Source organism: Branchiostoma floridae, chromosome 16 (genome assembly GCF_000003815.2).
Source record: "Branchiostoma floridae strain S238N-H82 chromosome 16, Bfl_VNyyK, whole genome shotgun sequence".
In the NCBI taxonomy this organism is placed as follows: domain Eukaryota; kingdom Metazoa; phylum Chordata; class Leptocardii; order Amphioxiformes; family Branchiostomatidae; genus Branchiostoma; species Branchiostoma floridae.
In genome coordinates this window covers 11,462,011-11,482,592 of record NC_049994.1, presented here as the reverse complement: position 1 = coordinate 11,482,592, position 20,582 = coordinate 11,462,011, and the positions used below count along the sequence as shown (strand labels likewise).

The 20,582-nt window shown below is 41.4% G+C and overlaps 3 protein-coding genes across 4 annotated transcripts; 1 reads left to right on the top strand and 2 right to left on the bottom strand.

The window, feature by feature from the left end:
• Nucleotides 1-770: 770 nt before the first annotated feature.
• Nucleotides 771-4,929, bottom strand: LOC118403576 (muscle M-line assembly protein unc-89-like). Its single transcript, XM_035802315.1, has 6 exons — nucleotides 3,768-4,929; nucleotides 3,039-3,377; nucleotides 2,709-2,837; nucleotides 2,132-2,527; nucleotides 1,627-1,752; nucleotides 771-1,459 (listed from the first exon to the last, which is right to left on the bottom strand). Exons 1-6 carry the CDS (start codon nucleotides 4,249-4,251, stop codon nucleotides 771-773), a joined length of 2,163 nt encoding a protein of 720 aa, XP_035658208.1. The 5' UTR covers nucleotides 4,252-4,929.
• Nucleotides 4,930-5,788: 859 nt separating this feature from the next.
• LOC118403575 (tripartite motif-containing protein 3-like) lies at nucleotides 5,789-7,516 on the top strand. The gene has a single exon (XM_035802314.1). The coding sequence runs from the start codon at nucleotides 5,789-5,791 to the stop codon at nucleotides 7,514-7,516; it is 1,728 nt and encodes a 575-aa protein (XP_035658207.1).
• Nucleotides 7,517-8,493: 977 nt separating this feature from the next.
• Nucleotides 8,494-20,403, bottom strand: LOC118403200 (glycerol-3-phosphate dehydrogenase [NAD(+)], cytoplasmic-like). 2 transcript variants are annotated; one of them, XM_035801773.1, is made up of 9 exons: nucleotides 20,190-20,403; nucleotides 15,022-15,199; nucleotides 14,277-14,417; nucleotides 13,545-13,683; nucleotides 13,016-13,128; nucleotides 12,382-12,501; nucleotides 11,035-11,145; nucleotides 9,793-9,899; nucleotides 8,494-9,583 (listed from the first exon to the last, which is right to left on the bottom strand). In XM_035801773.1, the coding sequence occupies exons 1-9, from the start codon at nucleotides 20,231-20,233 to the stop codon at nucleotides 9,487-9,489; spliced, it is 1,050 nt and encodes a 349-aa protein (XP_035657666.1). In that variant the 5' UTR covers nucleotides 20,234-20,403; the 3' UTR covers nucleotides 8,494-9,486. The 2 variants fall into 2 exon arrangements, with proteins under 2 accessions (XP_035657666.1, XP_035657667.1); XM_035801774.1 differs by lacking the exon at nucleotides 20,190-20,403 and adding an exon at nucleotides 19,488-19,615.
• Between the last annotated feature and the right edge of the window lie 179 nt (nucleotides 20,404-20,582).

Below are 20,582 nucleotides of genomic sequence, written 5' to 3'. Positions count from 1 at the left end.
ACGCGTACGAGCATACACGTACACAGATAGAGAAAGATAATATATTTGAAATATAAAACTACAAAGACGACTTGATATTGATATTCACTCAAAACTTTATGAAGTTCCTGCTTCTTTCAATGTGCTCACCAATTATACACTGACAGCTAAATCACAGATAGTGTGAACATTAGCAATTACATCACTAGCCAGAGATGTGTGCAAATATCTGCCCAGAGCACGTGGAAGGAACTTGGCCATGTGAGCTAAACCATCATTAATTAAGATGAAAACGTGTCCAGAATCATAAGATATAAGGTATTGTAATGCGTTACTTCTGCGAAGGATGTCTTCTAATTTCACGAAAAGGGAACATGTTTCATGATATAGTTTGTTACATACTTTTTGAAAGAAATATTATGTACATGAATTTAATATAAGCCAAAAATGCAAAAATGGATGAAGATGAATTGTGATGTTTTAGTAACGGCAGATGAGCATTAAAATACATGTAGTCGCAATGAAAACTAATTAGAATGTCCAATGAAACAGAATAAATATTTCTCAACACTATCCAAGAAACCAGTTCCTTCTCAATTCAGAGGCTGAGTCTTCGGATGATGTTGGTGACAAAATATAGATTTAGACGTCTTCATAGAGGTTTTGAAAACTCAGATCATCATAGAATTGTATCAGGTTAATAAAACGTATCTAGTCACATCTGTTGACATTATTAGTTTGAGCTGTACCCCCTCCTCTCCACACGTACATGATTCAGATAGTACTTTACTTTAATCACTTTGTGGTCCCAGGACTTGAGGAGCCTCTTCCATAGCCACACGGAGCATCTTCTCGATGTACCACTTCTTCAGGAACTTGGCGCGATTCTCCTCGTCCTTTAACAACTTGGCCAGGTTATCTTTAATGTCTTCAAGTTCATCTATGCTCAGCCCTTCTGTATCGGGGAAGTCATAAGGTTTGCGCTCGGGTAAGTAGGCGGCCAGGTTCTTGATCACCGGGTACTGGAGAACGTGTGGCACGGACGCTGCTAGTTTGGCTCGTAGGGACTCTGCATACTCGAGCAGTTCATCCGCCTGTTCTCTCATGGTGGTGAACTCGTCCCACAGATCCTCGATTTTCCACACGTGCCTCATCTTCTCAAACTCGGGGTCGTCTTTACCCTTGTGTTCGGGATGTTGGTTGGCTGTCGGAAGAACCTCTCCTCCTCCCTGTGCCGTCTCACCAGGACCGTCTGTGTCCGTGTTGCTGTCTGCAGGCGGTTGCTCAGTCTCGGTGTCCGTCAAAGCTGCAGTCATCCAGGCATATTTGGGGACCAAATGCTGAGGAAACTCACGTCGTGCTAAGATACGTTTCAGGTTCCTCAAATACATCTCAGTCATCGCGTCCTTCGGATCCACCCGAGGTTCTGGCTTCTCTTGCGCAACCGTCATGGCGGTCTTCTTGGTGGAAGCGGACTCGGCTGGGTTTGAATAGAATGAAAGTTAAAACTGTGGTTGATCTTTAGAATTTACTACCAACTGGATGAGTACTTTCCGACTTGTATTTACCATTGAGGGGAGGATGTAAAAATATACAGTACGATGGCCGTTAAGACCAAGTTTTTACAGAACAGCAGACGCCTCTTACCTGTCGGACCCCGTCCGAGGTCAGTGTCATCCATGGGGCAGCTCATAGCTGTAAGATGCGGAACTACCAGGTTCTCATCAGATACAGGCACGACTTCCTTCATGTCGAAGTCCTCCCGGGGCTTAGCTACGTTTGAATGGATCGGGAAAACATTATTAGTCTAGCCTCCATAGCAGGCTCTCTATGGCCTTTTTTGGCACTTTTGCTGGCCATTTCTTTTTGTACTGGGTCGCTGATTGCTGGCCTTTTCTGACAGACGGCCATGAAAATGACATAGATAGCCTGCTATGGAGGCTAATTAGTCGTTGTTTTCCAAAATGCTTAGTTTGTAGTAAATCATTTAAATATCAAATTTATGAACACGTATGTTATGAATACCATGTATTTGCCCTGTTAAAGACGACTTGTATTTTCATGTGAGAAAACTTTATGGAAGCTTAATCTATATGTAAAGACAAGGCACTAATAAAAGGTTTATTAACAGAACGAACAGCATGAACCTTACCATGACCCCGTCCGGAGTCGACGTTGCCCATGCACGTGGTGGGGCAGTCCGCAGCAGCTGGTACTTCGGAGACTTCCACCGCCTTGTCCTTGTGACGCTCTGGGCCCGCCTTGACATCGCCCTCCCCACGGCCACTTGTACCGGTATCTGGTGAGTCCAGTGAGGCAGGTGGTTCGGACGGTGGGGTTGAAGATGCTGGCTTGTCGGCTGGAATGTCGCCGGCTGCGGACGGTGGTGAGGTGTCGACGTTCGTGCGACGGCTGCTGTCTGACGTTCCCGTCTCTCCTTCCTGGGAGCCTGAGGAACGGCGCTCAGGGGTCGTCTTGTCTTCTTTCTTGGTAGAAATCTTCTCTTGTGCAGCAGTCGTTGCAAACTCGTTGTCGGGATTTGCAGGATCTAAATGAAACAATACAATATGCGTCAAGTTTTATCATTATTCATGCTAGCACTGCGTTTCATACGTTTACTTTCAAAAACACTAAAAACCATGCTTTTTTCACAGTAAAGTTTCAGAAATATGTTCTCAAAGAAAAAAGCCCAGTGAAAATTTGCAAAATGAATAGTAGACCCCTCTTACCCTGGCTCCGTCCGGAGCCATCGTCAACAGCCATTGTCACCTTCGCGTCCTTGAACACTTTGTTCCCCTCGGTTGAAGATTCTGGGTCATCTTGTCCTGTCGCCATCTTCTCCGAAAGCCTGGTCGGGTCTGAATAGAGCAAAAGTGCACTTTGCAGTGGCTGTTTTCACAATGTTTATCCTACATTCTGTAACGTTATATTACTTCCAATATGATTTACAATTGCTTGGTCTACTATTCACATCTGAGAAAAGGCATCTCTGTGCAAAGAGATAACGTTAATTAAGATTCTATGTACAGAGAGAGCAACAGAATTATGATCTCTCTTACCTGTACCCAACCCGGTGTCATCGTCCACGTCGTGACCGTCCACTGTAGCAGTAACTTGTGGAACCTCCACGGTCTTGTCACGGGAGCGGTGAGACGTGTCTGCCTTGAAGTCTGTGACGTTGCCGGCTTCGGACGGCGGTGAGTTATCCCCCTCTTCTTCCTGGGAAACCAAGGGACGGCGTTCATCACGGCTTGGCTTGTTCTCTCGTTTGGTAAAAGCCTTGTCGGACTCGTCTGAGGTTGACGCGGCCGTCGGTGAGTTGGCCTTCAGCTCCGGCGGAGTCTGTGGCTTCTCTTGTGCTGCTGTCGTAGCAGCCTTCTTAGCGGGCTTGGCAGGGTCTGAACAAAATGAAACAGTAACGTTATGTATTATTATATGTTCACTTGACAAAGTATGGAAGTAACCCGTTTTGCGTTATGTTCTATAGAAGGCGGAACCTTTGGTGCTTCCACGTGTCGAACGTTGGTTCAGTGAACCGTTCGGTTTGACAAATACTTTGCCATTGTTTGCAAGTAAAGTAATGCCATTTTTACGTCTGATAAAAACACGTTTCTTTTCAACAACAAAAAGATGATTCCACATATACAAGTTGTTTCTAGTTGCTCATTAAGACGTCCATTTGGCATGTCTCATTTCCTAAAGGGTAAATTTAAAGCTACGCTACAACCACTAGGCCGTAAACATGATACAAAATCGACTGTTTTTAAAAACAGAAACAGCACCCTCACCCTGCGTTGCACCACTTTTCACATGCTGACCGTCCACAGTCACCGTGATTTGTAGGAAGACATCTTCCTTCTGACGACCACTTTTGTCGAGTCTCTTCATTGCGTACCACCATCTGTTTGGTAAGCCGTCCACTGACTCCAGTACGGTCGCAACATCGATGGAGAGCTCAGCGATGGTCGCGTCTTTGCACCGCTTCACCTTACGCAGCTTCAGTATCAGCGGGTCTTTTGGCGTCCAACGAGAGAATTCGGCAGCCTCCTCCCAAAGCAGACTGTCTGATTTTTTCTTCTTTGTCTGCTTCTTCTCTTTACCGTGACGAATTGTAACTAAATATTTTGCCTGGCTGTGTCGTCCAACTTTCCCCTCATGAACAACCACATTAAGTTGGGACTCGCTCGTCCACCACTGACTACTAGGCCTGAGCACTGACAGGGCACTCACTACTGTCAGGTACGCTGATGCGATCCTGTCTCGGACACCCATGGTGTCAAACGGGATCAAAATCTATCTGTACACAACGAGACGCTTGAGACTTGCACTAATGGCATCCTCAGCTGTGTAGTTGTGTTTGGATACTGTTCCATAGCGACGCTACAACACTGTGTAAATGCCGTTCTAGAACACTACGAGACAATCACGAAAACTCTTGTATATGGAACAATCTTTACTCTTCACCTTTGTGGCCTTCGTTTGATAATTGTGATGGAACAATTATTTACCCTTACCCACCGGTGTTACCTCGTTGTGAGATTTTTATGCAAAATCATTTTGGACTTTCCGAGAACAGTCAAGCACAAATGGTCGAAAAAGAGTTGATGTTACCGTTATGGCATCTTATCCAACAACACAAGCAAGGACATACATGTTCAGACAAAAAAAAAACACCACAAAATAAGGCCTCGACGTTTTCTTTATTATCTTTGTAACTAAATAAATATTCAAAATGATGTTTATCATGTATTGGGGTTTGAGATATGCAGTGATATACGTATTCATACTATGAATTTAAAAACATGAGCTTAACAGTAAAGGAATAACTAGTAAATTAAAAACTGGTCAACGGCCCGCATTCTTCGCTAAATGGTTTTACAGTTAGACATTATGTCCTCGGCCTTTTTCATGTAACCTAGGTGTAAAAAGAATACCTAACTTCGTAACGTTTTTTTTTTTCGGGGGGGCAGGACAGGGATGTTCTCCACTTTCCAATATTGATCCCCAGACAAAGTGCCCTCTGCCCTTGCTGCCTCGAAAAAAAGGCGATGGCGCTACCTTTATAATTACCTTTCACAAATGGTCTTTGGCCTTGTCAATGTATAGAGTCAAAGGCCCTACGCACTGTGTATCATTAGTCAAATAAAATGTTTGCATACTTTTTCTTTGAACCAATCATTGACAGACTCTTATCGCAGATCGAACACAGACATCAATTTAGTACTGGTCCTTTCCGTTTAGGCTGTACTTTGTGTTTGTGTAGAATCTGTGTGGTTTGTTGGCTCTCAGTTTCAGTGAACGTAGTGTAAGAACACTCATGGCTTCTGCAGAAGGTATACAAGAAGAGTTTGCCGGTGAGTCCCTCAAGTGTTTTGTCTGCAAGGGCATCTACGACGACCCACGACTCTTGCCGTGTCTTCACACCTTCTGCGCCAAGTGTCTTGATCGGCGACGGACAGGAGATAGCCAGTTCACCTGCCCTACCTGTCAACACCAGGTGACGCTAAAGAGTGAATTTTCGGTTAACAGTCTTCCTTCTAATGTCTACATCAAGATACTGCTGAACTTCTGGGCACTGAACAACAGTACTAGAGAAGAAACCAGCTGCCAGATGTGTGAGTCGGAAGCCAGGGTAGAGAGCATATGTGTAGACTGTAAACTTCTCTTATGTGAAAACTGTTTCGCTGCACATGGTAACTCTCCCGCCCTGAAAGACCATTACATCATCACCCTGCATGATCTGGAGGACCCCAACAGCAGGTCAAAGTAAAACGGCGCGGAGTACTGTGCCAAACACACAGGTGTGCGCATGACGTTCTACTGCCAGCCCTGCGCAAAGCTCGTGTGCCGAGAGTGCACAATCACCGAACACCGGCAGGGGCGCAAACATAACCCGCGGGAGATAGGAGATGTCGCACAGAAGTATAAGGACGAGCTACAGACGTTGGTGCAGAAAACTTTGGACACCGCCGACGCCTTGAGGAACGCGAGTTACACCATTGGGAAAGAACTGTCAAGCATCGCAACAAACTGTCAAGTGGAGAAGACGAAAATCCAGGAACATTTTGCACAACTGAAGTCAAAAGTGGAGAAGGCAGAGATGGACGTAGTGGACAAACTTGAGGAAATGGAGAAGACACAGAAAGAGCCGCTGGTAAAAGAAAAGGAAACTTTTGAAGAAAATCTAAGATGTACTGAAGATGGACTTCAGTTCTGTACAGATGTCCTTGCTAGAAACAATGATGTAGAGGTTATAGCCCTTGGGCAGCAACTTGAAGACAGGCTTAAAGTCCTAACTGCAAAGCAGGTAAAGCGTGAAGCACTAAAGAAATACATAACGTTCAACCAGCATAACACTGATATGAAGTGTGAGTTAGAACTCAGTTGTAAGCCCCTTGTCATCACAGATTCACCGGTAGAAAGTCTGCCGACCACGGTAGTCTTCCGGCCACAGAAAGGTCAAGTTCAGGGAACACCTCAAGTCAAAGTCACCTCCCCTGGGGGACAGTGTGTCACCCTGGAAACCATCAAAATCAGCGAGGGGGTATTCGAAGCTGTCTGGAGACCACAGACATCGGGGAGGCATGTGGTGGGGGTGGCTACGGGGGGAGGGGGTGAGTCTACAAGGGAAGGGGGGAAACGGGGGTGGGGTAGGACATCAGGAAAGGGTGTGTGGTCTCCGCTAATTGTAGAAGTGGGCAGCAACAACCCTGTACTGACGTTTGGGGAAAAGGGCAGCCAACAGGGGCAGTTTGACAGACCTTTGGATGTAGCAGTCTGGGGGGATAGGCTGTATGTGGCTGACACGTTCAACAAGCGTGTCCAGGTGTTCGATCTGAATGGGACGTTTTGTTCCTCATTTTTGACAACTTCGAACCCAGAATCAGTCGTAATTCAGACTGATGGCACCGTAGTGGTGCTGTGTGGAGGTGAAGTGATGAAATTTTCACCGTCAGGAGATCTGCTGAAAAAATTAGATCTGGAGGGACATTGCACTAGCATCATTAGTCTTGCTGTACAGACGGACGGGGGAGTTGTTGTAGTTGATTTTGACCAGAACATTTTTCTGTTCGCCGAAGCAGATGGGACACTGGTGAAACAGGTGGGAGGTCACCAGGAGCTGTTGAAGGCCCAGAAATTCAACTCCATATCTTTTGTCTGTGTGGATAATGAGAGTAACATCGTTGTGTCAGATACACTTCAGAACTGTGTTCAAATCTTTGATGTCTGTCTGAATTTTCTAAATAAGTTTGGAGTGCATGGTAGACAGTCACATAACGTGTGGGGCCCTACAGGGGTGTCAGCTGACAACAGGGGGAACATAGTTTTGGCCAACGTGGGGGATAAGTCTGACTCATGTGGCGTAGAACATGGTAAAAAGCTTCAGGTATTTCGCTTAGACGGGACTTGGGTGTCCACCATTAGTAGTGATGGGGACAGACTGAACAAGCCCCACGGGGTGGCTGTGACAGAGGATGGACATGTGTTTGTAGTGGACTATGCTGATCACTGTGTCAGGAAGTACAGATACATGTGAGGACCATTTCACATTTTCATTTGGATTTCTTCTACCATGATCCCTGTGAAAGAATTGAACGTGGGATCTATTGTGACCTAGGCTTCTTCTTGTAATTTCATGGTCTGCCAGGGTAAAAATCATGTGTCACTTCAGTCTTAGAGTTATTTGCCCGTATCACAAATTATGCATCAAACAACATCAAATCGCTTAACACAGTTAGCAAGAAACTTCCAACATTTCCAATGACAGTGACAACCACAGTGAGCAAAACAATAGCAGATCATACAATCACGAGTCTTAAAATAATCTAGCTCTACATTGTTAAAGATAAATAGCAGGCTCGTTTTCATTTCTATTTTGCTCATAACCTTGAACTCTCTACTTGACTGCTCCTGTTTAGCAAACAGAATTTAAGTTCGTAAGAAAAACAGCAATATAGAAATGCTAACTGGTAATTTATGTGTCAAATTATTTGTTTGCAACTTTTCTGATCTGTCAGTGTCTTAATAGCCCCCTCACATTAGGCGAAAATCGATCGGACGAGTCTGCGAGCTCTAAATTACGAGGAGGCATGACCCTGATGGGAAGGGGGGAACTCTGCCATTTCTTCGTCGGCAGCAGGGTCATGCGTCCTCATAATTTAGAGCTCGCAGACTCGTCGTCCGATCGATTTTCGCCTAATGTGAGGGGGGTATCAACCTTCTCTCAGCTAAAATACAAGGACCATGCACTTTTATCAGGAAGAATAAAAAAGTACACAATAAAGGTATGACAGTCTGAATGGCATTTCTTGCTAAATCAACATCACCTATACAATAGCTGTGTGCATAATGGAATAAAATACCCAGTACATGGAAACAAACCCTGCACCATCATAGGACTTATCAAATATCTTTAAATCTACATCTACCCTGAGCTTTCACCCGTTTGTTATACATTGACCAAGGGTTTTCCCCTTAAAACTGCCATAAGCGAGTAAACGTTTTCATATCATAAACTGGTTTGTAATAAAATAGCTTGCTTGAAAAGAACAGTACTGCGCAATTTGCCTTTTGCACCAGACTGCAAACCACACCATTTCACGTTGCACTACTATACATCAGCCAATCTATTTCATTCTAATGGCACACTACACAAAGGCTCAATTCAAATATTCAAACTATGGCAACTTTATCATCTTAAGTTTGTGATGCGCTGTTAAGTTTACATGTCTAAGCAATTTGCCCCTTCTTGACTGAAGATTATCAAAATATAAAGTGAAAATAGTACCGAGACACCCACAAAACAATTTGGTTCCCGAGTTCATATGTTTCATACAAGCCTTGGTGATAGTTCATTAGCATAGCAGACTTGAACTTTCCACATATAATACATGAGTTAAGAAACAAAACTTTGTAAACATCATGACAATCACAAAGGAAAGTTTGACTGTGTCAGAAATGGAAACTGTATTTAATTCAGGAAGCTCAAGTAATGAAATCAACAAGGTAAACTATAATACTAATTAAAAATGTGTTCCCTCATCTAAAATCAGGTTAGCACTTGTCTATACAGAGGTGCTGGTTTGCGTAACCACAAGACGTATACCTCCAAAACTTGTTGCTCGTAGCCACATGTACAACAACATGTCATGAATAGATCTCACACCACTGTAAAATGATATGTAACACCAGGGTCCTAAAACTAATGTTCCCTTCATAGTATACGTTCATTCTACACGCATTGGGTAAAACAACACATTTGAACTTAAGGTTGTGAAATCTTTTATGCAACTCAGAATTTCATGCGTAGTTCTTTAAATACATTTAAACAATGGACAGCTCTGCAGTTGGTAAAAATGTGTATCAATTATTCAATTCTGATGTCTGTTGTTCTGAACAAACTTTGTTGTTTACTTGCTCATTGTTTGTTGTTGTGCTAAAAACATCCTGTAAGCTCACTACAAACTGTTGGCACATCGTCCGCTGTGTGCAGTATTTGTTGCCTGTTTACATGTGTTCTGGGTGATTTTTCAGGCAGCCGATGAAGTCTTTGACGGGCATCCCTTCATAGCAGATCTTGTAAATAGCCACAAACAGAGGAAACCTGCAGATGACAAAAGTATGGTGTTAGGACAGAGATGTCAAATAAAGATGCTTTAACCTCCATGAAAAATGGAGGTACTGTTTTGGGTGTGCATGTGTGTGTGTGTGTTTCTGTTCCTGAATATTTGTAGTCTGCATAAGTTAAGAACCGCTTGATGGAAGACAATGGCCACTCACAGAAAGATGTAACACGACATGACATCTACTTACTGATCTTCGCATTTCTTGTCCTTAAGAAGATGGTAGACCTCCTTAGCGGTGGGGGGTCCCTGAATCTTCTGTCCATTCAGCATCTCCTGCTCCAGCTCATCTATTGTCTGAAGAACATTGCAGACAACAATAAAAATTACATTTCATCAACAGCTGCAATAGTCCCTCAACCACCAGATCAAGGAGGTCTGAAATCTTTTTATTCTAATTAGTTTTCTTTGGAAAGAAACTTAAGCTTGCAATCATATTTCACATTTCTTTACCACATATTTTATCATATCAATATGTGGAGTAGCATTTTCAAATATATTCATTGGTGACTTCTCCACCATAATTCATGACACCGCAAATAAAACATAAGCGCTTCTGATATATGTACAATGTACAAGAGAACTGTTTCAACCACTCATTTAAAACAGAGTACAGGGCTCGAAATACACTTTTCAGTCAACTTGCACCAGTGCAAGTTAAGCCAAAGGTAACTTGCACCAAAAGAAACTTACTTGCACAACCCAAAATAGTGAACTGTTAACCCTTTATTCTTCTTCTGAAAATTTGCAAATATATGGGGATACATAAAGACCACATGTTTGGATATTTGTTTTCCAAAGCGTATTTTATTTTGGATTTCAAATTGTACAACAAATGTGAATTTAGGCTTAATTTAAGACAATTCAATGTCTACTACTTGATAAGATCAATAGATTTCTTCTGGACTCTTCGAGTGACTTCCATCACTATTCTTAACCATCGCTAGAACAACTCAATACAAACACATATAACTGGAAAATCCAGTTGATCATATCAAAGTCACTAAATTGTATGCAAAATGTATTTACTCATATGCAAATCAAGGTAAGACAACACCATAGGAATTATTAGCATTATAGAGATGGAATTGTCTTCAAATTTTGTTTACCTGGATGTCTAACCAAGTTTAGAAATAACAAATTTAGGCTATTTTTTTATTCAGTGTTGTTTTCTTTTACCTTTCAATGGCAGACAATATTCTTGGTGTGTGTAAGCTTTTTCTAAAGTCAGGTATTAGTGGATAAAAGTAACTTGCACTGGTGCAAGTTTGGTCCAAACTTACTTGCACCACACCAATTTTACATGCACAAACTTGCATATGCATGTGGTATTTCGAGCCCTGCTGAGTAAGAAGCTTTTTTCTGTCCTACTACAAATCATAAACAAACGCGAAGTAAGGCAATGCATTTACAGCAGTTACGATTGTCCCACCTTTCCACTTGTAACGAAGGCTTCTGCCACCCTGCGGTTCCTCCCACCGTAGCACGTCGTTACCAGATCAGCGATCCCGCAACTCTCCAGGAACGTGGACGTCTGAGAGCCCTGCAGACAGAGAAGGTTTCTTGTTATCTATCAATTATCTACTTGTACCATCTCGGATTAAGGCATGCACCTTTCTCACGCTGTGGCCATGATAGATCGAAAATGACGTCAATGAGGCAAACAGACAAAACTTATTTCTAACTTGAAGCTCCCATTTAGTTTTCCCCAAAACCACACAAATTTTCACAATATAAGATCAAATAATAAATATTATAACTAGTGCTATGCACCAAAAGATGTAGCAAAGAGTAGTGCAAACTGATCCGATAGTCCCTAGAGATGCAAAATAAAAGCATTGTGCATATATTTGACAGAAATGCAGCCATTCTCTTATTGGTCGATTTTCTAATTGCCATGCTATCATTGGTTGAACTGCTAATTATGATGGACAGTCTTTTGTTTGCCACATTGGCCTCATTTTCATCTATCATGGCCGCTGTGTGAGAAAGGTGTATAGCATGCATTTTCAGCCAAGCACACCAGATCACCCCTACTCCCGCTGGGCTCTTTACATGCAGAGGATGACACTTGATGCTACCCCATACAAGGGGCTTAAGGTCAGCATCTGAAATGATGAATGTGCACCTTCCCAATAGAAGTACTCATTTACACCTGGGTAGGGTGAGGAAAATTGTGTTATGTGCCTTTCTCAAGAATGCAGCATCTTAGATAGCCAGGAATGCCAGGAACCACAGTCAGCAGGCTGGTAGGAAAGCAGATAGTTAAATAGAAGCCACAAGAATGACAACACCTTCCGACTCTGTTTCAGATCACCTCATATAAACTACTGTACAATCATGTACTTCATTACATAGCATGCAAGTATTATACATAATATCTACAGTTAGTGTAGCAGTTTAAGTATATAGTTAGGACTGATAGGTTTGAACCATTACCATTATACACCCCGGCAAACACCTTAATTCCTGTTAAACATAGCATGGTGAGTCCTTAAATATGCTTGATGTGTTTTTAGTTAACCCTTAATAAAGATTTACAAACGTCTGGATTCTTAGTCCCTCCAGGCTGAAGTCTCTGTAAAACAGATAAAAAGAGACAGAAATGTAAGTTTTTAAAGTGCTTTTTGTTTGCAGGGTAGACACTGATAACTGACCCTGTATCTACATGTACAATGTTAAGTGTATCTGCATTGAGAACTAGTTTGAACCAGGCACTGACAACTTATCAGGCTTCTACCAAATGAGCTACAGGGACGTCCACATTAGATGTTCGTACCTGGTAGAAGGTTTCTGTGAACTTGACCATCTCCATGAGTCCCAGGCGGATGACCGCTGCCTTGGTGTTGTCTCCCATGCCCAGCCCATCCACAAAACCTGCTCCTGTTGCCACAATGTTCTAAAACACAACAATAGATAAATACATGAAAAACTTTTAAGACTTGGTTGCGTTACATGTACATGTCAGCAAAAGGAAAAACGATATGTACATTGTATGGTATGTATGGGTCCATTGTAACAGAGAAATTTATCAAGCTCTTTTTGACCAGCACAATAAACTGTGGCCCACGGCCTAAGCACTGCAACCCTTTCCAGTAGCAAGCAATTACCAAGTGATAATGGCCAAGACTGGAACTTTAAATCCCTAGAGACATACTGTAGCTATTCACATTGGACACAAAGCTATTCACATTGGACCATACCAAATTGAATGAGGAAAGGAGCATGACGTTCATACATGTATTGTATCCACTTTGAAGGTCACAGAATTCTTCACATTGGACTGTACCAAATTAAATAGAGGGGGGGGGGGGCATAATATACTGTACCCACATTGACGGCCCAAAACTCTTCACATTGGACTGTACCAAATCAAATGGAGGAGGGGGACATGATGTTCTTACTGTACCCACCTTGAGGGCCCCACAGATCTCCACAGTGGTAGCGTCCTCAACGACCACCACCCTGAAATAATCTGCCTGGACCATCTCCTTCAACATCTGGCCACAAGCCTCATTCCTACAGCCTGGACACAAACACACATAGGTTTTCAGGACTAGAAATTCCTTGTAGGGAAAAGGTGCATTAGTACACCTAATCTTAAAATCTAATAGTACAGAAAAAATTGGGCTTACAACAGAAAATAGTGAAAAAGTTGAATCAGACATTCTACAGATAACTCCATAATGATATGACAAAGTTTTAATATAAAGAGTGGTTTATCATTTTTCAATGACACTTTTAAACATTTCAAGAATATGCTATAAACATACATTTTATAGTGTACAATACTACATTTCCATATACTCACATAGTGTAACCCTACACCTGGGTGGAGTAAGGAAAGTGCCTTTCCAAAGGATACAACATTGGTAGCATTCGATTCCTGGGCCAAATACACCAAACGTTACACCAAAATAACACCACTGAAGTGTTCCTTACCTATTGTGGTCTCACAGAAGTGGCCGTTTGCGACCTCCTTAGCCAGGTTTGCTCCCATCAGGACGTTGACCTCCACTCCCAGCTCCTGGTTGATCACATTGGAGATGAGATCCACGCCAGCTTGACTCTCATCCAGTCCCTACAAAACGATTGTTCGAATGCTCCCATCAGTAAAAAAAAACAAGCCACTAGGGGGCCCAAACTTACAAAATGTCCCTACTTGAAGAACTATCCACTACTAAAAAGCTTTGAACCTGGTACTTGCAGAAAATTTCACCTAAAATGTTGAAGCTCCGCTGCAGTACTGCACCGGTAACTAGCTGCTAGGAGACTTGCTTGGAGTTAAAAACTATAATTTTTGTCTTTCTGTAAATTCATTTACTTCTGCAGTGTTATTTTTTTAAGTTGGGAGGTTCATGTAACAGAGGTTGTCATTGTGTTTTGACTTGGAGTTAAAACAACATAGTGTAGTAATTATATCATATTTGATTTGATTTGATTGATTGATTGATTCAGCTGTAAAGATAGAAATACTGCCAGGGCTACCCAACTAGCCAGAAGATATTATCAAGAGCTAGCCCTAAATATATAACTATCAATTATTAAGCATTAGATAATACAAGGGAGATAAAGTTGGCAGGAAATCATGAATTCCCAATTATGAGATCACCGCAAAAACAAAACTACCGTATTAAATATTCTATGATTTACAGTATCATTGAACTTTATTACCTTGATGAGAGACAGTGCGACGGCATCAGGTTTGATGTTCCCCTTGAGTTTTTGACACACTCCCCTGACAAACTGGTGAGGCAGCACCCACACATGGATGTCTGCGGACATGCACGCCTCCACCACGTCAGGGATAGCAACCTGGGGAGATACATGGAGATTAGAGATGGGTACCTGTAGTTGTACAGAAAATTTGGGTCCAGGTATAGTCCAAGTCCAGAGGACCAGGCCGAACCTGAAACTGGACCTAATTGTACTTGAAAACTTGTGAATGGACAATAGTCAAAACAATAGTCCATTTCACTACAAAGGAATCTGTTTGGTGGAGTATCCGACTTCTACTGGCGTTTAAAATCCTATCTTAATGTAAACAACACTAATGCCTCTGTTAACTAAGACCAAGTTTAATTGTGGAAACATAGTAGAAATGACTACCAACTCCCCTTTAGTTATCTCTTGTTATTTTCGAGGACCTGTAAGCCCCAAAACGTGTGATAATCTGTTGGTAAAATCTGTTAATTTTCTCCAACTAATTGGAACTAGGAGCTCAACTGTGAGGCTGCTACAACTTACAAGTTTACTAATTAGCTACAGAAAAGGCAACATATCAAATGATATATTTATTGTAAAATGATACAGAGACTGGGAGAGAGGGGAAAATGATAAAGAGAGAGGGAATAAAGGGTCATAGAAATAAAAGAAAGACAGAACGGTAAGACAGTGAGAGATGAAAAGTCATACGTACGATATTCTCGGGAAGTTTGTGTCCAGGCAGGTACTTGACGTTCTCGTGGTCTGTGTTGATGATTTCTGTCAGTTTCCTGCCGTCGACCATCTCCTCAAACACCCACATGTTCACCTGCGTCTCAAACTGGTCCAGGTTGGCCGCATTCTTGCCGATAATCTTCCCGATGGCGGAACCCCTGGGAAAGGGACAGGAAATCTCCATCAACAACTTATCAACAGCAATTTCTAAGCCATTTTTTTCAACAATTGAAGGACAAAATGTAGGGTGATTTGACAGTTTTAGTACTTTTGCAACATGTGCATATCCTCTCATCTTGCACTCAGTTGAAAAAAAGTCTTTCTAGGACCATTTGTAGCAATTTGTTTCTATTTAGCATGCATGAAACTTTGCTTTTCACAAACTTTACAGGATGCAGTATTGTTAAAGCAGAAATCAAATAAGTTTGAAAATACTTGTGTCATCCATACCAAGGGGGATATATGTTACTGCCTTGTCCATACCTTCTAATTAGTTTGGCCTTTTGCCTCTTAGTGTTACTAATGGGTGCGAACCATTGCCTGGTTAACTATAACACGTATTGTGCTATATTTAGTGAGAGAGTCATTAGTGAGAATTCAACATGCACAATTACAAAATGCACAATACAATTAGCATATTGTTTTCAATGTGTAGATTTCATGACATGCTTATTTGAAAGTCCATGGGCATGCCACTAATGGATTTTCAAGTAAAGTCTCAAGTCTCAAGAGAGAAAGCTACATGCCCCCATATTATATGACCTGAGAATGCTGGTGGGCAGAACTGAGTTGATTAGCATTCAAAGCACATAAAGGGTGCCACAGCTGGCATACAGAAGGGCAATTACTAGACTACATATGTATGACCATACTGATATCAACAATGGTAAAAGCAACAGGTTGGTATACTAGTGTCAGGGACAACTAGGCTTTATAATTACACAGTGACATTGTAACAAGGTTAAATGATCATTTCAGTGAGGGAAAAATTCATGTCTGTTCTCAATGTCATTACTAGATAAATGGTGCATTGTTACCAAATGTGAGGACCGTCTAAATATATGATTATATCCTTCATCTTTGTGAATATGAAAACCTGAACAATTTTGTTAAGACTGATCAAGGAGCTTTTATCAAAAGCTCCTTGGACTGTTAATATGAACTTATATTTAACAGAAAATATGATATTGAGCTACCTTGAAACCAAACACCAAGCCATTGACAGACTACAATTCACAATATGAATAAAGGAATAACGATTAAAAGATCAAGTAAAACCCTACCTAACAAGGCATTTAGCACCAAGCAACTATCTTAATTCTCATCACACATTGTTGTCATGTAAATATGTCATCAAATACAAAGAACATACAACAATGGCCCAGCAAGACTATACCAAGGCACAAAGTGTCCTTACTCAGAACAAGTTTCTGCAGAAAAAATGTCTCAAATTTAGACCAGCTCAAGATTGGATTCAATGTATGAACTTCATGAAGACACAATTATCTAGTTTAGGCCTAGGAAAAAAAATGTTGTGTTTCCTGTAACCCGACCGACCCTAGAAAAACCTGCCGACCCTTGACTTTTTTTTGGGTGGCCGGCTGGCAGACATGAATTTTCCATGTGAGAATTTGTGCAAGGAGCTTTCGAGTAATGCATCGATATAAAATCGGTTTTTGAACATGTTCTGCTAATTCCTAGTGCAGTAGAAAAAGTCAAAATAACATCAATTACCTCTGCAAATATACAAAAGTAACGGTCTCCTCTGTCAGCACTGGAACACCAGTGCTGAAGTGGTCGTCAGCACTGGAAGTCCAGTGCTGAGCCGGCGTCAGCACTGGAAATCCAGTGCTGAGGCAGCTTCAGCACTCGAAGCCCTCCTGTCAGCACTGGAAACCGAGTGCTGAGACTACAATCAGCACTGGATTTCCAGTGCTGAGGACATTTCAGCTCTGGAAATCCAGTGCTGACAAATATTCTGCACTGGAAACCGAGTATAAAATGTATAAAGTTGGTGAAAAGAACTTACATTCTGTAACAAAATATAAATGGACAACTGTATTATACAATGTTTTTTAAATGATGCTACTTTGCCGCACAAGCAGAATGTGTCGTCCACCTGTAACTACCTATTCTTTGTAAAAAAAAAACAAGTGATCTCTTTACCACACACATAGACCAACTGTTAGTTTAACTACCTCTGACTAAAAAGACACTACTTTGCCACAAGTATAGAATATGTGATTTGTTGATTTAAAATTTTCGTATCAATTGACCAAAAGAAAAGAAACTTGAGTGCCATTAACTGTATACACAATTAACAATATCACAAGTGTCTACTCTAGTCTAAAGCTAGTAAAAGCTAGTGCCACGCAAGATCTGCTTGGAGATTAAATAACACGCATAGATATACCTAAGTGTAGTCTAAAGTAAATAACTCAGACAGCCGTACGGACGCATGCTACTAGTACACGAATATTACGTTCAGCACTGGAACGTTCCAGTGCTTTATAAACGTCAGCACTGGAAGCCCAGAGCTGAAGTTTTTACAGCACTGGTCTTCCAGTGCTGAAAAGTTCCCGAGCACTGGTAAATCCAGTGCTGAACCCGTTACTTTTGTATATCAGCACTCGGTTCCAGTGCTGACGGCGGTTTCAGCACTGGGTAACCAGTGCTGAATGACCTCTGCCGCGAGTTCAGCACTGGTACCCGAGTGCTGACGACAGTTCAGCACTGGAAAACCAGTGCTCGGAGAAGTTCAGCACTGGAAATCCAGTGCTTGCATTGGGTTCAGCACTGGAATTCCAGTGCTGAGGGAGCTTCAGCACTCGAACAAGGCCGTTCAGCACTGGAAAACCAGTGCTGATGTTTCTTCAGCACTGGAAAACCAGTGCTGAGGCCGACTCGACCCATTGATTCAGCACTGGAACACCAGTGCGGAACCCGTTACTTTTGTATACTTGCATTACCTCTGTTTACTTCATACATCACAGTTAACATAATTAGGAACACATAAATCATCGTAAATATGAGATACACATGGACACGTATAAACGTAGTAGAAGTTCAGAAGCATGACTCAGCTCAGGAGCATGTGCTCAAACACACAGTAAATTTTCAACTGAAACATAGAAATCAGCACCCAAACAAACAACTCAATAAACAAACAATGCTTTTTCACTATTGTACCTCCAAAATTAACCTATTTTGGTACGCCTGAAATGCAAAAAAGTCCGCCCAAAAGCCGTCCGAAATGAAGTAAACAAACCGAGAGCCGCCATTTTGTTTTATGTACAGCAGCGCCCCTATCTTATTTGGGGCGAAATGCAGGCTTGACAGCACTTGTACTGGTAATAATGTTGCATGTGAGTTTTTCCAAGGTTTTATCAAATTGCATCTAATTTTTTGCTAACAAACAATTGTACATGTAACAAAAAAAAGATAATTAATATATGGTTTATGGTATAGTACTTTTGGTTGTGCATGTATTTTTTGGGGGAGTGCAAGTATTTGTAATTTTTTCCATCTGCACCAGTTGACCATGAAATGTATTTAGTCTGTATAGATTTTTATTAACTCAGAGAGCCAATAATTCCAGCAAGGTTTTTATTCTTATTTCTATAGGCAAACTTAGATAAAATTTGTTGTTGATTTTTTTTCTAACTAACATGATCAAGATGATAAAAGTTAAGTTAGGATGCTTTGCCCAATGTTTTCTACATTTTTCATGGTAACTTGCCTCAAGTTCCAAGCAGGAAATACATGACTTGGAGTTGTGTATACTGTTCCACTTGTTGAGCCTGAAGGCAGACTGTTGGCCCTCGGTAAGGGGTCCTAGTGGGGACCTATGCCCAATGTTTGTTGGCAATTTATATCCTTGTATAAGAGTTAGTTTGCTTCTGTGTATAAGTGATAGCTTTCCCTAAAGCAGAAGATGAAGATTATGAGCCGGCAAGATGACATCAGAAGCATACAATATAAATGTACATTTCTATGTAACAAAGTGTATGGATAGATATTGACATGGACACCACCACAGTTCCCAGCTTAAGAAATAATGCTTTTGGCCAATGTGTTGCCAGTTTTCAAGCCAGGTACATGTACCATGTCTAAAAAAAAAAAAAAAAAAAAAAAGATTATCCCTACCTACCGACCCTAATTTTTTCAGGACTGTTACAGGAAACACAACATTTTTTTTCCTAGGCCTTAAGATGTTTAGATCGCTTTAAGAGTTTGGCTCTCAACTATATTATCCACACATTTTGTCTGGCTTCCCATGCACATGCAAATTGATTTGACACTTCTTAACACTGGGGCACACAACAGCCAAACATACCTCAAACAAAATTGTATTTCACTGCCATGATTGTGGGGTGAAAATAGTTATTTGAAGTAACAGCTACAAAACAATCAAGAAATCTGCCTCTAAAAAATATGACATCTCACCATTGCCCACATCCTACTATGCAAATTCTCCGCTTGGGCATCTTTCAAGTCTAGTTATCCCCAAAGGACTGCAACAATTGTCTAATCTGATGCTGAATAAACACTGGGGTTGTCTGCTACTCAAGTAACGCTGGGCATTTTTAGATCTGTTCGTTCGTCGTAACCTCGAGATATTTTTAACACTATTATTCCCGTTGCGTTAATTGGATAACAGTGTCCTGTAGAATGCAGGGAGGTGATCCCAACTTGGGGTAGCGTGCCAAAACTGAGCGTAGGTCACAGGTTAGAAAACTGCATTTGGGCCGGCCCCTCCCCCTTCCTTATAGGTTTAAAAGCAACGAGAATTCGAGCCCAGAAAGACGCGCAACATTTAAAATGTTGAGCGGCAAACTGTCAAGAAATGTGGGTCGTCCAAACAGAGAAGAAAGAAAAGTTTGGGAGGTCTTTTAAAGCTCTATAGACTAATACTAAGAGTGCGTGTCATTGCAAGGTCATGGAAAAGTAGGTCAAATATAAAACGTTGCTGCTGACCAGTTAGTATATTCTATACAAAATAAATACAAACGTTTTGCTTTCTCATTTCCCTTCTGATCAGTTAGAGTGTTTTAACGTTAAAAGAAGTTACATCATTTGCGAGTTAAAGTAGGCCAAAGTTGGGGGCGCGCCGGGCAAACCCAAAATTTGTTCATCTTAAAAACTTACCAGTTTCCAGAGCCGATAATCGCTATTTTCTTCGGTGCAGACATCGTGGAAAGTCACTCAAGATGATGTTGTGTTCAACAGAAATCTTAAGACGAGCTCAGAATTTGCGGGATGGGTCTGGAAACGGAAAAGTACAGCTTGGAGAAACAAAAATTCCGCCACAACTCGACAAGCACGGCTCAACCGGTGAGCAAAAGGGTCAAAGGTTAGATACACGTCACTAAAGGTTATTTGGATTATTCTATCTCAATGTATGGGCAAATTATAATCATCTTTCTTTGTAGCACACATACATTTTTCTCAGAAGTTTATTAGATTATTCAAATAAAATATGATTGATTTACTGGTTCTTTTATGTCATAGTATATTCAAGCGTCATTTCGTTTACAAATC

Excerpts from the sequence above, each read along its gene's own strand:
- LOC118403576 (XM_035802315.1), bottom strand. The coding sequence starts at position 4,251 with ATGGGTGTCCGAGACAGGATCGCATCAGCGTACCTGACAGTAGTGAGT. Across the intron at positions 2,528-2,708 it reads TGGCTCCGGACGGAGCCAGG|ATCCTGCAAATCCCGACAAC; the intron begins GTAAGAGGGGTC and ends TGTTTCATTTAG. Across the intron at positions 1,460-1,626 it reads CCTCGGACGGGGTCCGACAG|CCGAGTCCGCTTCCACCAAG; the intron begins GTAAGAGGCGTC and ends ATTCAAACCCAG.
- LOC118403575 (XM_035802314.1), top strand. The coding sequence starts at position 5,789 with ATGACGTTCTACTGCCAGCCCTGCGCAAAGCTCGTGTGCCGAGAGTGC.
- LOC118403200 (XM_035801773.1), bottom strand. The coding sequence starts at position 20,233 with ATGTCTGCACCGAAGAAAATAGCGATTATCGGCTCTGGAAACTG. Across the intron at positions 13,129-13,544 it reads CTTCTGTGAGACCACAATAG|GCTGTAGGAATGAGGCTTGT; the intron begins GTAAGGAACACT and ends GTTTGTGTCCAG. Across the intron at positions 9,900-11,034 it reads CCTTCGTTACAAGTGGAAAG|ACAATAGATGAGCTGGAGCA; the intron begins GTGGGACAATCG and ends AATGTTCTTCAG.